General features: G+C 42.9%; 2 protein-coding genes across 2 annotated transcripts; one reads left to right on the plus strand and one right to left on the minus strand.

The window, feature by feature from the left end:
- The first annotated feature begins 107 nt into the window (after positions 1-107).
- preb (prolactin regulatory element binding) lies at positions 108-7,655 on the plus strand. The gene is made up of 10 exons (XM_015949535.3): positions 108-257; positions 1,339-1,506; positions 4,105-4,300; positions 4,690-4,922; positions 5,097-5,177; positions 5,331-5,458; positions 5,736-5,909; positions 6,927-6,999; positions 7,074-7,233; positions 7,309-7,655. Exons 2-10 carry the CDS (start codon positions 1,372-1,374, stop codon positions 7,401-7,403), a joined length of 1,275 nt encoding a protein of 424 aa, XP_015805021.1. The 5' UTR covers positions 108-257; positions 1,339-1,371; the 3' UTR covers positions 7,404-7,655.
- A 2,179-nt stretch (positions 7,656-9,834) lies between these two features.
- Positions 9,835-15,338, minus strand: rrp15 (ribosomal RNA processing 15 homolog). The gene is made up of 5 exons (XM_015949546.3): positions 15,247-15,338; positions 13,659-13,933; positions 10,969-11,066; positions 10,695-10,884; positions 9,835-10,608 (listed from the first exon to the last, which is right to left on the minus strand). Exons 1-5 carry the CDS (start codon positions 15,281-15,283, stop codon positions 10,501-10,503), a joined length of 708 nt encoding a protein of 235 aa, XP_015805032.1. The 5' UTR covers positions 15,284-15,338; the 3' UTR covers positions 9,835-10,500.
- Positions 15,339-15,370: the final 32 nt, after the last annotated feature.

The following is a 15,370-nucleotide window of genomic DNA, read 5'->3' on the forward strand; positions in this document are numbered from 1 at the left end:
ATCAGCTGTTTGTTTGAATGCTCATTCCAGCCACCACCTGTAATCATTTTCTACAGTCACTAGTCCGGTGTCCTGTGATAATTGGTCCCTTTCGCTCGCCGTAGCTGCTGACATGTCTCTTCCTGATGAAGGGAGGAGCTAGAGGGCTTTTCCTGAGCTCAACACCTAATGATGTTGAGTTCAACATGAAATCTTTACATTTATTTTCTAACTCTTTAGTAAAATTCAAAACAAGGTAAAACGGACGAACTGCACAGGTAAATAATCCAAATGTAATCTCTACAGTCACGCAGGCTGTTGTGGAAGGTTAGTGTTATGTCGACTACTTCCTGGGACACAATGAGAACATGTAGCTGTTTGGATCTAGACGCCATGGTGGCGCTTTTATGCTCAAGTTTGTCCTCCTGAGTCTGACACTCAACACTGTGAGAATCTGCAGTTCTCACCGCTGGCGGTAAACTGAATCAAGGGCTAAAGACTGCGCTTTATGTAACTCAAAAATTCGTTTTATGATATGACAGTTGGCTAGCGACTTTGTTACAGGTTTAGAAGTCGTCACCGACTTTAGCTTCATGGAAAAACATACATTAATGTGCAAAATCAGACTCAGTCCGATATTAGATTACAATGATAGCAAAAGCTGATTGCAGTTCAAAGTCGTATTCCTGTCAACGCGCTGGTGGGTGGTCACGTGACGCGTCACCGGCTTTGCTAGCGGGCTAGCCACAACTAGCCTAGCTTAGCAAAAAAAAAAAAAAAAAACGAGCCTAGCTTAGCTTCCTACCACCTTTGTGTATGTGGAGGTGGGTTAGGGTTAGGCTGTTTTGACTAAATCTAAGTAACATCCTTCATGATGCTAAACAAATGAGGTGTTTAAGCAGCAGGTCAGGATCGTAGAACCGCTCTGGTGATAATCTGGTTTCTTTACATTGTTTTTATTCTTAGTGGCACAACCTGTAAACAGAATAGGTGCTACACACTCACTCTAGGTATATAAGTGTTATTGTCTAAAGCATGTTAATGGCTCACAGTGATTATCAAGGACGTTAAAGCAGGAAACACATTTGTTATGAGCTGCAACACTTGTTCATAACTATATGTGCTAAACTAGCTGAGGATACAGATGACAACATTCACCAGAATGTAATCCGTGACATCTGTCAATATTTCTTCTAAATGTGAACACGATGCTCATCATAACCAGCCCTTTGTATGGATATAGTTAGTCTGTTGAAGGTGAGGTTGCCCAGCCTGTCTTCTATGTGCTGCAAATGAACCAGGTATAACACTATACTATATACAGGTATATATTATACTATAACAAACACTGTTTTTCAGGTGTGGCTGAAAACACCAATTATATGTTCAACCATGAGGAGGAGGAAGGTACCAGATCTGTACAGAGCCCCCTTTCCATTGTACAGCATTAAAGTGGACCCTGCTACCGGACTGGTGATCACAGCAGGAGGGGGTGGAGCTTCAAAGACTGGCATCAAAAATGCAGTGGTAAGGACTGGATGTTGCTAGAGTGGGCCAGTATGCCTAAATTCTGGTTTGGGTCCTCAGTTTGTCACGGTTTGTTCATTTTCAGCGAGGGAAAGAAAAATGAATGAATAACATAGCAGTTTATAAAGTATTTGGGAAACTGTAACATAAATACTTGGATTCCTCAGCTGCAACTGAAACAACAAGCTGAACTTTTGATAAATCTTCTGTCTAAATTAAGCTTTTTACTTAATGCAACATTAAGAGTTCCAGCTTGTAGTTGTTCAGGTTCATTCCTTCATGTTTTCTGATAGAAATATCAATTTATCCACATTGTCTCCTGAAGGACAGATTTGTTGGCAGTTTCAACGTCTCCAGCTGTAGAAAATATTGTCTTACATGGGACAGAGTTTGGTGCTAAGTTTTAGTTTTATAATGGAAACGGGAGATCAATCTAAAGAGTTAACTAGTCTGAATTCACAGCCTTCACTTCTGGTCTTTCAGGTCAATGAAGGACCTGGTGTCCTTTTTATAAAGTATGATTTACATATAGATTTCATACCATCTGATAAAAAACATTATAACCAAAGCAACAGACCCAGAAAACTAAGAAAAAAATGCAAAAATATTTGAGAAAAGTTACACATGAGTATTATCTAGCACATTCATCTAACATATAGTCATCAGTGAGTATCATCCATTTTCGGAGATTTAACGGGGTTTACAAGAGGTAGCCATCTCTTAAAATCAGAACCTTAATATCAGAATATTCAGTGTACCTCTGAGGGAATATTTAGTATTTTCCAGTTTCGTAAAGTAACAGACATATTTGATCCATTGAGAATGAGTAGGCTCTTCTGGCCAGTAATGCAACAAAGCTACCATTTCGGCAAAGTGGGCGGGGAAGGTACAATCCATAGGTGTGATACCAAACAGGGCAGACAAAGAGATTGTGGGATTTTCACAGATGCAATAGCTGAAATCGAGCCAAAAACAGATTTCCGAAAAGATGATAATGTAGGACAGTTCAGAAACATGTTTACGGTTAGCTGGGCCAAGAATAAACAGTTTGAGTCAATATTAGCGGAAATCGGAGCCAACCTGCCCCTGGACCAGTGTGCCCCATGCACTACCTTATCATTGAAGAATGCAATGCCTGGCACAGATTGAAGAAGAGTGGATTTGTTTCAGTATAGACTGCTATTGTCCATATCCTATAGCTAGCTACACCAAGGTCTTTAGATCAAGTTAATCAAAGGTGGTCTGATGTTGCAGTGAAGCTGTTGATAAGTAAATGATAAATGCTGGAAATGACCCTTTTCATAGTGGGCTCAATTGTCACTGTTTTTTTAAACATTGCTAACAAAAAAGGAGAAAATTTGTCAACAAAAGTTTTTATAAAATTCTGACTGAAAACCATCAGGACCAGAACTCTTTCTACTCTGCAAAGACATCACTGCACTTTCAATCTCATTAATAGTGAATGGTTTATCTAATCCAGCTGCAACTCTGGATTCGATTTTGGGAATCATGAGGTGACTAAAAAAGTTTTCATAGTTGCCATCTCCGGGTGTAATTTCAGAAGCATATAAGTTAGAATAAAACTCCACACTGATCTTGAACTGACACCAGTCTATGTGGACCAGGTGGGTTGTGTCCTTTGAAGGATGCAGCTCTTGGATTTGGACAGGATTGCTCGTGTTGGTGGCTAAAAAGCAACACAGTTTGATGGTTAAGGGGCTGCTGTCAGCACCGGTACCGGCTTAGGTCAAGGACCCTCCGGCTCAGTGCTGGTCAAATGTTTTTGGAGTCTTCCTCTTTAAAGAGGGACTGCACACCATCAGAAAACGTAACTCCACCCCTAGTCAGGATTTGAAAAATGCTATAAAAGTGGGCGTTGCCAGGAGGCACGGAGTGGTATGGCCAAGTGTGGGAAATTTCCATCCCGGGAGGGAGAGGGAGTGGGAGGAGACTGTAACAATGACATGAAATTGTACCAGCCCCATTCAATCACAAATACAGTAGCCACAGTTCAACCCACAGGGGGCAGACTTTAGACCTAGATTCTAGATGTAATCAACTTTACAAAAACTTGTCAAAAAATGCACAGAAACAGAAAGATTGCATTTGTAAAGGCTCAATTATACAGTTTATAACTCTAGTTACTCTTTAAGTTGTTACCATACCAAGTTTATTTATAAAGCACATTTAAAAACAGCATGACAGCTGACCAAAGTGCTGTACAGTAGTAGTAAAAGGAAAAGGAACCCTCAGGATCTTTTAAGAAATTAGTTACAATACATTTGAAATCATTTCCCTAATGTTGTATTTTGTTATCATTTTATATCAAAGATTAGTTACCTTTTGTTAGATACATTAAACTATTCCTACTGAAAGAAAGCGATATAGTGCCTCAAGATAAAAATCAACTTTCACTCCTGCCTACAGGGGAGTATAATGACAGTATTGTGATTGTGGGTTTAACGTATAAAACACAGCTTACATATTTAAGTTGTTCTGATGAATAGTACATGCGATCTTATAGAATGAACCAGAATCTATGATGTTTTTTGTGTGTTTAAATGGGTTGGCTGAGTATCTGACGGTTGTGTTTTTCAGCTCTTCCTGGATCTGCAGCTGGCTGGAGAACACCAGTACAGTTCCAGTCTTCTCCACTCTCATGACACAGACACACGTGCCACCATGAACATGGCTGTGGGTGATGGAGTCATAGCTGCAGGACAGGACGGGACCTGCTGCCTCATGACCTTTAAACTCCTCACACAGAAAGGAGGAAGTGTTGCTCCTAAACATGGTAAAATACACATGCAGTCTTAGGTCATGTGCACACGTAGCTGGGTTTTAGTAAAATAAAACCCTCCCTCCAAGGTAATAGGGCAGGAGTAGAGCTAGAGTGTCCAGATTTACAGCTGCTCACTTCTGGACTTTGTGGTCGACGAAGGACCTGGCCTTCGAAGATGAAATGGGCCAGGTCCATAGAAGGGTGGAGCCCCTGAATTTGGACACCACTGTACTTCTGTGTTTAAATAAGTAATCCTAAGTTTCTTGTAAAGTCAGATCTTCTCCTTTCTTGTTCCTGAGGAATAATTAATTATAAATATTTAAAGCAGACTTCGCGTTTTGCACAGTTAGTGTTTTCTCGTTGGTTTTATCAAGTGAAGATGAGTTTCTCATGTGCATTAGGTAACAGCGCACAGTTGGGCAACACCCGGAGGCGAGCTGGAAAAACGGACAGTACCAAGTCTGGAGACATGTCCGACATGAAGGACGACACGGCTCATGTCACTGTGACGGCTTTAGCTGACGTACAGTCGGACCTGAACCCGCAGGACCCACTCCAGAAGGTGGTCCGCTTCAGTCCAGATATGAAGCTCCTGCTGACTGGAGGCACAGATGGACACGTCAGAGTCTGGGAGGTAAACGCTGCTTTAAAGTTTGTTTCCGTCAACATGTGGGTTTGGTTTGGTAAAAGCAGTCAGTTTGAACCTCATGTAAAGTAGGAGCTCTAATGATGACGCAAAGCACATGTGTTGGTGTGTATTTGTAAGGATGAGTTTGTGTGAGTGTGATGACCTGGGTGTGTTCTGCAGTTTCCATCCCTCAAGAAAAAGTTTGACTTCAAAGCACACGAAGGGGAGATTGAAGACTTGGATATAAGTGCAGGAAACAAGGTGAAAACACACACACACACGCACACACACACACACACACACACACACACACACACACACACACACACACACACACACACACACACAGGATTTGATATTTAATTCAGCTAGAGTGTGTAGTGGCTCATCACTAGTTGTGTTGTTCTCCTGCAGCATCTGGTGACCATTGGCCGAGACTTTGCCTGCAGTGTGTGGAGTGGGAACCAGTTGGCTATGAAGCTCCACTGGCATCAGACTGTGCCTCATATAGCTGAGAAGTCGTATCGGTATTTGGCTTGCAGGTAAATACATAATTGTGTCTTTCTTTGCATCTTCTTTTCTTCCTGGGTTAAAACCAACCCTTTTATTTCCTAGTCACAGCTGTATACTATGTTGTATTCAAGTTGCAGAGAACAAAGCTCACCTTACATAAAAGGAGTCACCTGCTCCAAGATATAACAGCAGATGCAGAGGGGAAGACATTGTACTTACCTCGGGGGGTGGGTGGGGGTGGGGGGTATATACAATGGGAGGAAGAGGAGCCGTCAGCCACATCAGTGTGTGTTTAATCCATTTCAGATTTGGAAGGGTGGAGGACCAAAAGGGCTCTCTGAGGCTTTACACGGTGCAGATTCCTCACAAACGAGACAGAAAACCTCCTCCCTGCTACCTCACCAAGTGGGACGGAAAGAGCTTTCTTCCCATGTTGACGTGTCCCTGTGGTACTGAAGTGATCTCCACCATGACTGTCTGGTAACTCCTTCACACAATCTGGATACTGGAGAAGTCATTCCTGCCTTAAAATCCCAAAAATGTTTAGGGTTGGATGAAAACCGAGACAGAAGGCAGCTCTAGGGGGGGCATTCAAACAAATAGCTGGGAGTCGTTGTTCCTGCTGATCTGACTTATTCAGGATGAAGATGGGGATTTTGTCTAAAAGAGGAGGCCCACTGAGAAACCATATTTTACTTGTTGTTTTTGAAAATGATCAGTCACTGAGCTTAACATGCAGGCTGAACGTGAAAACAGCCTCCCTCTATCTCCTGCATTAGCTTCGGATTTAAAATAGACGAAAAAATGCCCTGGTCAGAAAATCCTTACAGAGCTGCATCACACTGTCAAGTAACATTCATGGACTCACCCATCTTGGCTCACGAGGGGGAAGGCTGTTGGTGGTTTAGCATCTAGAAAATGTTACAGAATGCCTTGGCTAGGGTAAGCTTAGCATTAGCAACTCCACCACACAGCAGAACTCCTCCAGACTTGTTATTTGTGGAGATAAAATATAAATGTTGCAAAGTAGACAGTCAGTGGTAGTCCCATTGCTGTTAGCCAATCAGAGGCGAGATGTCCAATCAGGAAATAGGAGTCCAAACCTGATGTTTTCCGTCACTAGTTGTCCTCCGACTGACTTCTGCGTCTTTAAACTGGAGCTCCAGTTTTTATCCCCAGATTACGATTTACAAGGCATTCATTCTTTCCAGAGACCACTGCAAGTGTATTAAAATATGAGTACGGCTGATCTTAATCAGAATATCGTAGATTTTAATCATGGAAATCTGGATTTTTATTGGCTGCTGATCTCCTTGTAGACCTTCCAGTCTAAAACTGATTTTTTATTTCAAACTACATCCACACATTTATCTTTAGGCTGAAGTATTGCTGCTGATGGTAGGAACACGGTGGCAGGTCGGACCCAGTCTTGTTTGGTGTTGTTTGGAGCTAGATCGGCTTTCCGAGGATGCTGGTTGACACACTTGTCTTCAACAGTGACTCTGGGATGTTTCTTGGCCTTGGGACTGTGACTGGATCAGTAGCAATATACATCGCCTTCTCCCTGCAGGTAACGATGATCAGACTAACCGGCAGGTGAGCTGAGCATCTGTGTACTCGTTCTCTCTTGATCTTTGTGTGCAGAAGCTGTATTACGTTCAGGAGTCTCACGGCATTGTCGTGACGGATCTGGCCTTCTTACCAGACTCCTTCAAAGGCAAAAACATCAAGGGAAAAAATGAAGTGGCCATGCTGAGCGTAGCTGTCGACAGTCGCTGTCAAGTACATACGGTCGCTGCTCAGAGTGAGTCCTGAGTCAGTCTCAGCTCTCTGAATGTTAACATAACCACTCACTGTTGTCCCTTTGTGCTTACCGTAGGGTATCTCCCTATCTGGCTGGTGATCCTCCTCTGTGGCCTTATGATGGTGGGAGTGGCCTTCCTCTTACAGTACTGGTTTCCAGGATTACTTTAATCAGTGTGAACTTCAGCAGAGCTCAGTCCAAACATCTACGCCCCGGCCAGCAGACCATGCGTTTTAATTTATTTACTTTAATCAACATCAGTTCTTTTCCAAATGTTCTGCATTATAACGTTGAAGGCTGTTTAAAAGGTGACTGACATTTCAGTCAAACCCCTGAATGATTTCCATCTTTTAAAACCAATCTAGGTGTTTTTTAATTTTCCCAAATCATCTTTGGAGGAAAATAAACACATTTAAACAGCAGTTGGGTTGTCTCGGTCCAGTTACCAGAAGTCACCTCACAGAAACAAAAGCGACAACTTAAATTTACTGGATATGCTCCTAAAAGCCTCGATGCAAAGGTCAGAAATGAGGAGACTCCTGAGTTTCTGTAGTTTAAGACTGAACTGCAGTTTTATATTCATGTCTGTTCCTCGTGTCACCTGCTTAGAATGCTGGTCATGAACATGTCAGACAACAACTCTATATGACTATATGATTTATGTCTGTAGTTTTCACAACCCAGCGAGGTCCTGGCTCAGATGCATCTGAAGGGGCAGCATGGTGCAAATGAACTAAAACTGGTTTAATGAAGAAACTCCTTCAGCAGCAATTCTGTAAGATAAAAAAAAATGGAAAAGGGATTAAATGCGTTTGTTGAATCCGTTTTAAGACTTTAATTGCACATACAGGTGCTGGCCAGTAAATTAGAATATCATCAAAAGGTTGAAAATATTTCAGTAATTCCATTCAAAACGTGAAACTTGTACATTATATTCATGCAATGCACACAGACCAATGTATTTCCAATGTTCATTACATTTAAATTTGATATTCATAAGTGACAACTAATGAAAACTCCAAATTTGGTATCTCAAAAAATTAGAATATTCTGAAAAGGCTGAATATAGAAGACACCTGCTGCCACTCTAATCAGCTGATTTACTCAAAACACCTGCAAAGGCCTTTAAAAGGTCCCTCAGTCTTGTTTTGAAGGCACCACAATCATGGGGAAGACTTCTGACTTAACAGCTGTCCAAAAGACAATCATTGACACCTTGCACAAGGAGGGCAAGACACAAAAGGTGATTGCTAAAGAAGCTGGCTGTTCGCAGAGCTCTGTGTCCAAGCACATTAACAGACAGGCGAAGGGACGGAAAAAATGTGGTAGAAAAAAGTGTACAAGCTCTAGGGATAACCGCACCCTGCAGAGAATTGTGACGACAAACCCATTCAAAAATGTGGGGGAGATCCACAAAGAGTGGACTGCAGCTGGAGTCAGCGCTTCAAGAACCACCACAAGGACACTCATGAAAGACATGGGATTCAGGTGTCGCATTCCGTGTGTCAAGCCACTCTTGAACAAGAAACAGCGCAAGAAGCGTCTCGCCTGGGCCAAGGACAAAAAGGACTGGACTGATGCTGAGTGGTCCAAAGTTATGTTTTCTGATGAAAGCAAGTTCTGCATTTCCTTTGGAAATCAAGGACCCAGAGTCTGGAGGAAGAGCGGAGAAGCACAGAATCCACGTTGCATGAGGTCCAGTGTAAAGTTTCCACCGTCAGTGATGGTGTGGGGTGCCATGTCATCTGCCGGTGTTGGCCCACTCTGTTTCCTGAGGTCCAGGGTCAATGCAGCCGTCTACCAGGAAGTTTTAGAGCACTTCATGCTTCCTGCTGCTGACCAACTTTATGGGGATGCAGACTTCACCTTTCAACAGGACTTGGCACCTGCACACAGTGCCAAAACCACCAGCACCTGGTTCAAGGACCATGGTATCCCTGTCCTTGATTGGCCAGCAAACTCGCCTGACCTTAACCCCATAGAAAATCTATGGGGTATTGTGAAGCGGAGGATGCAATACGCTAGACCCAACAATGCAGAGGAGCTGAAGACGACTATCAGAGCAACCTGGGCTCATAACACCTGAGCAGTGCCACAGACTGATCGAGTCCATGCCACGCCGCATTACTGCAGTTATTGAGGCAAAAGGAGCCCCGACTAAGTATTGAGTGCTATACATGCACATTCTTTTCATGTTCATTCTTTTCAGTTGGCCAACATTAGAGAAACAAACATTTTTTCATTGGCCTTTAGAATATTCTAATTTTCTGAGATACCAGATTTGATGTTTTCATTGGTTGTCACCTATAAATATCAAAATTAAACGTAATAAACATCGGAAATACATTGGTCTGTGTGCATTGCATGAATATAATGTACAAGTTTCACGTTTTGAATGGAATTACTGAAATATTTTCAACCTTTTGATGATATTCTAATTTACTGGCCAGCACCTGTATGCCTCGTGCACTCAGATCACCTCTCCTGTAAGACTCATCCCACAGCACACAACCAGGCAGACTTGGTGAAAGAATCAGGGCTGTGTTGCCGGAGTGGACCCAGTCCACCTGGCAGAGACCACAAAAGACTCAAGGACTTGACTTTGGATTAATCATCCTTTTAATTAAATGAAATTCACAAAACCCAACCAGAGTTAAGAATTTTCTCTAGGAAGATGTTAATATATGAAGTTGTTTTGATGAGAATGAACAGCTTGTTGTAGGAGATAGTGCTCATGAGTCTGAGCAACACAAAGTAAATCCACCTGCACCCTAAGAACACCAGAGTCTGGAAACGGCGTCTGAAGGAGGACAGGGAACAGAAGAAACATTGTGTGTATATTTCTCTGACTGTACATCTGTAGAATAAACCAAACATTTAACCATGGAACCTCCATAAAGTCCCACTCGCTCCTCCAGCCTCATCTGTTGGCATCTTCTCTTGTTCTGAGATGCTTGGTAGGTTAGATGATGAAACCTCACTGAAACCAGACCCATATAGGCTTTGCCAGGATGTTTTGTAACAGAGCTGCAGGGGTTAGTCAACATAATCCACTACTAAAGACCTGGACACAGATGGTCAATGCATCTTACAGAACATCAAATAAACAGCTCGTGGATCCTGAAGACTGAAGAGGTCCAGATGATAATCAGAACCGCAGCTCAAACACAAAAACAAACTTGAAACATGTCTGCAGGATAAAGTTGTTTCTTTTTACCAGACCAACACTGGCCCTGGCATCAGTTCAAGTCTTTTGACCTGAGGCTCTCATGTCTGTGTGTCAGAACCGTCTCTGTCCCAGTCTTTCATGGTGGCTTCCATCATGAAGTCCTCTCTGAGGACATTCCAGGCAGGCTTCTCCTCTGAATCAGGAACCTAAACACAGATTACACCACAGCTCACACACGGGGTCCTCCCACCCACCCATCCATGGCTCTTAATTAAATCTGCAGTAAACTCACTGCGTCCTTCTGCGTCTTTCTGGAGACCTCGCTTCCATCCTCCGTTTGTCTCAGCACAGAGATGAAGTCTCTTTTTGAGAAAGAAGACAAAATCTTGCTCTTTTTCCTTTCTGAACCACCTACGTCCCTCAAGCGGTCATCAGTTGTTTTCTTGTGTTTCCTAACCGAGTTGAACAGCTGCACCACACCTCTGACGGAAAGAAAGTGAAACAGAAACTAAAATGACTTTAAGCTCTGGCACTTATAGGACCCCTGTGTGAAAGTGAGTCATCACCTTGTCGCGATCCTTTGTAGGGCTCTTTCATTCTTGTGGTCCTTCACAATGTCGGGTTTGTCTCGACACATCATCTCCCACAGTCGCTTCTTGTCCATCTGTGGAAGGAAACAACGCCAGCATTAATTCAAGTTTATTTATTGTGATACCACATTTATATAGCGCCAAATCACGACAAGAGTCATCTCAAGGCACTTCACATAATAAACATTCCAATCCAGGTCAGTTAATTAAGCCAATCAGAAAAAATGTTTCCTATATAAGGAACCCAGCAAATTGCATCAAGTCACTGACTAGTGTCAGTGACTTTACAGCAATCCTCATACTAAGCAAGCATTTAGCGACAGTGGAGAGGAAAACTCCCTTTTAACAGGAAGAAACCTCCAGAGAATCCTGGCTCAGTATAAGCAGCCATCCACCACGACTCACTGGGGATCGAAAACACGCACGCACACACACACACACACACACACACACACACACACAGTAATGTGTCTATAGTTATATTGTGATTTCTTAGTAAATATTCTATCTGGTGAGAGATAAACTTTATTGTATTTATCCTAGTGAATCTATAATTAAACGGGTAAACTAGTAGTAGCACATTCAATGTCAAAGAAAGCAAAAAGTTATCAGGAGAGAGAGAATGTTTAAGTGATTAGCAGCAGTGTGCTAGACGATGGCCCCCTCCATGAGGCCACCACAGCTCAGCAAAACATCATTGTAACTTCTTCTGGGGAGAAAAGCACTTAGAGAATAAAGTTAACAGCTGAAATTGCAGAAAATAATACAGTTAAAGAGCAGAGTGTGAAAAGTGGTCAGTGTTAGTCTTGGGCGGTATACCGGTTCATACTAAAAACCGGTATTTTTTTTTTTTTGGTGATATGAATTTTTCACATACCGCTGAATGGCCTAGACAACGTACAGAACGTTCGTAGTAGGAAAGTGTTTCAGCGGGGACTCATTTCACTGCTACACACAAACACCACAGCGTGATGAATCCAAGAATGGCGGCTGGCAGGAGCTGTCACGGCGACATCAAAACTTCGAATGCAAAAGAATTTATTCCAGAAAGAGGACCCACGTCTGTAGTTTGGAGGTTTTTTGGGTTGAAAAGTTCGGACGTGGAGCAAACAGCTTTTATATGCTAATGCTGTCGAGCAACGGTGGTAGCCGGCGGGGGTAATACCAGCAACTTACTTCATCACCTCAGCCGAAAACACGTCTTGGATTACCAAGAATGTCTCAAGCTTCGATCTGTAGCCTCCACCTCCAAGGCTAAAACGGCTAGTAGCAGTCAGAGACAGACGTCCATTAAAGACGCGTTCGCTAAAGGGACTGTTTATTAAAAAAAGCAAGCGGTGGGTCGAGATAACCAAAGCAATAACGTTGGATGTGAAATCATAAAGATGGTTAACTGCACAGACTATATGCAAAATGTGTTCAGTAAAAATAGTTCATTTTGACTGTAATATTTTATATTTCGAGTTGTTTTTTCTTAACTGCTTTCTTTTGACAAGGATACTTTGAGGGGGTTTCTGCATTTACCTACCTGTGACTGGACATGGAAAAACTGGTATTCTGCACATGAAGGTAAAACGGGGTATTTAAGGCCAATCTAGTGCAGTAATTATTTTCTTATAAAAATAATCTGAGTAAACACAGCCTTATGAAAAATACTGTCAAACCGATATAATTTTAAAAAGTACCATGATATGACATTTTTGCCATACCGCCCAGGCCTAGGCAGTGTATCCTCCAGCAGTCTAAGCCTATAGCAGCATAACTACAGAGATAACTCTGGATAATCTATCCTATTTAGATGGAGGCATGTTGAAGGCAGGGCAAGGGAGAGCCGTCTTTACCGACTGTACACTCCACCTCCCTCTACTCCCCCACTTGTCCAGATTTAGGCTAACATCAGATTTTAACCAGGCCCTATCACATAAAAATGTTTTAAGCCTAAGCTTAAAAGTAGACAAGGTGTCTGCCTCACGGACTAAACCTGGGAGCTGGTTCCACAGAGGAGCCTGATAACTAAAAGATCTGCCTCCCATCCTAATTTTAGATATTCTGGGAACCACCAGTAAACCTGCAGCCTGAGAGCGAAGTGCTCGGTTAGGAACGTATGGAACAATCAGATCACTGATGTACGATGGAGCTTGATTATTAAGAGCTTTATATGTGAGAAGGAGGATCTTAAAATCTATTCTGAATTTAACAGGTAGCCAATGTAGGGAAGCCAAGACAGGAGAGATATGATCTCTCTTTTTAATTCTCATCAGAACTCTAGCTGCAGCATTTTGGACAAGCTGAAGAGCATCATGCTAGGCTCTGAATGCAGCATGTTTGTTGGACAGGAAGGACCCGCTGGCTGGATGACAGTATCCGAACCACATCAGTCACCTTAATGAGCGGTACACCTTCTGAACCCAAGAGCATCCTTACCCTGTTTTATAAAACCTCTGTGGGTGTAAGCCACTAGCGCTACAGATGTGCACACAGCAGGCCGCGGGGTTATACAGCTGGATCTGATCTCAGATTTGTCATTAAAGTGAATAAATGAAAACTTAACAAGTCGTAGCAATTCCTATTGTCAGTAACTAGAGTTAAGCTAGTCAACAGTAAGTCCCAGAAGTACGAATGAACAAACTCTCACTCACACGCATGCACGCACACACACTCCATACCTGTTTCTTCTTTTCCAGCTCCTCCTTTCTCCGCATTTCCTTCATCTTATCCAGTTCTTTGCTCTTAACCAGGATTGTACCACTTGTAGTTTTCTTCCCCAGAATCTTTGCCATAGTATCGGCCCATCCACATTTAGCTTCCTCCTCTCCGTCGTTAACCCCTCGGCTCTCCTCTTCACTGCAGTTATCAGCATCAATGCTGTTTTCTCCTTCATCATCTGAGTTTGCGTCGGTACTTCCTCCTCCTTCTTGTTCATGACTAACCCCATCCTCTCCTGAACCACACAAACATATTAAGATTGGAGCTGAGGAGCTGATCCTTCTCCATAACACTGTAGAATCCATCAGCATCATCAGAAAAAGCCCCAAAGAAATCTCAAACAATCTTCTATAACAGTCAGATACCAGCAGGCCACACTTCAGCTTGGTAGTTTAACCGAGGACTTTTGCAGAAACCAAGCTTACATAAGCTTTGTGTTCATGAGTAACAACTTCAGCAACCATGGGTGAGATGTTCCTACTGAGGAATTAAGATGTAGGACTAAGATTTGTGTCGCTCTACATGACCATCAGAAAATCCTCAGCTCAAAATGGGCAAGGTACTGGACCAAGTGAAAATGAATGAAGGGTTTGCGATGTTACAGAAACATGGGTGGACCAGCTGACATCCTGGCTCGTGATCAGCTGACTGTGTTTACAGGTAGAGCAGTATCTGGAGATCGATCATGACAGATGGACCACAGGACTGAAATCTGTCCTTTTGTGACCAAGTCAGACAGAAGATATGTTAATGTAGGCCTGAGCAGGACCCAAGTTACTGACACCATGGTACCAATTACCATTAGGATTAGTCTGAATCAGGTCTGGATAAGTTAACGCAAATCTTAAACAAGTAAAAGGTACTGAGAAGAGGGTCGATGGTTGAAGATCAGACTGATTTGGAGTAATGAGGTTTTCATCCTGGCCATGGGACCATGGACCAGCTCTTCACTCTTGCTAGGGGGCGGGAGTTTGTCCAACCAGTCCTTAAGTGTTTGGTGGATCTGGAGAAGGATTACGACCGAGTCCCCGGGGGTCACACTGTGGGGGCTCTCAGGAGTGAGGGGTGGGTCTCTTTCAAGGACCATTCTGTCCCTGTACATAGAGCGTGAGTCTGGTCCTCGTTGCTGGACCCGTCTCCGGTGAGGGTTGGACTGCACGGGGCTGTTCATTATGGACAGAATTTCTAGGTGCAGCCTAGTCTAGTCTAGCCTTTCTAGTGTTTGCTTTAATTAGATGATGTGGTCCTCTTAGCGGATGTAGAGACATCACATTTACTGTCTTCCGCAGGACAAACAATGTCAAATACACCTGACTCGCCAGGACAAATATGCCTTTTTCTATGACAAAACGGGCTCATTTTATCAGGAGGAAAAATCACAACACAACACCAGTATTCAGGTGAATTGTCTCTCTGTTACCCCCGCGTCGCTATTCAGTCGATTCTCTTACCCGACTGCCCACCAGAACAAAAACATGGGTTTAAAGTCAGTGGCAAATATTGTTTAAACGGTGACTTCAGCAGATTACTAAATTAAAACCACCTCACCAGTATGTTGTTCCACGTGCGTACCACCTCGCGCCATCTTGAATTTCTTCTTCAAGGTTTATTGACAGGTGTCAAATCAAAAATATGCATTACCGCCACCTGCTGGACAGAAGAAGGAAACTAC

The sequence above is a fragment of the Nothobranchius furzeri genome, chromosome 5 (genome assembly GCF_043380555.1).
Source record: "Nothobranchius furzeri strain GRZ-AD chromosome 5, NfurGRZ-RIMD1, whole genome shotgun sequence".
In the NCBI taxonomy this organism is placed as follows: Eukaryota; Metazoa; Chordata; class Actinopteri; order Cyprinodontiformes; family Nothobranchiidae; genus Nothobranchius; species Nothobranchius furzeri.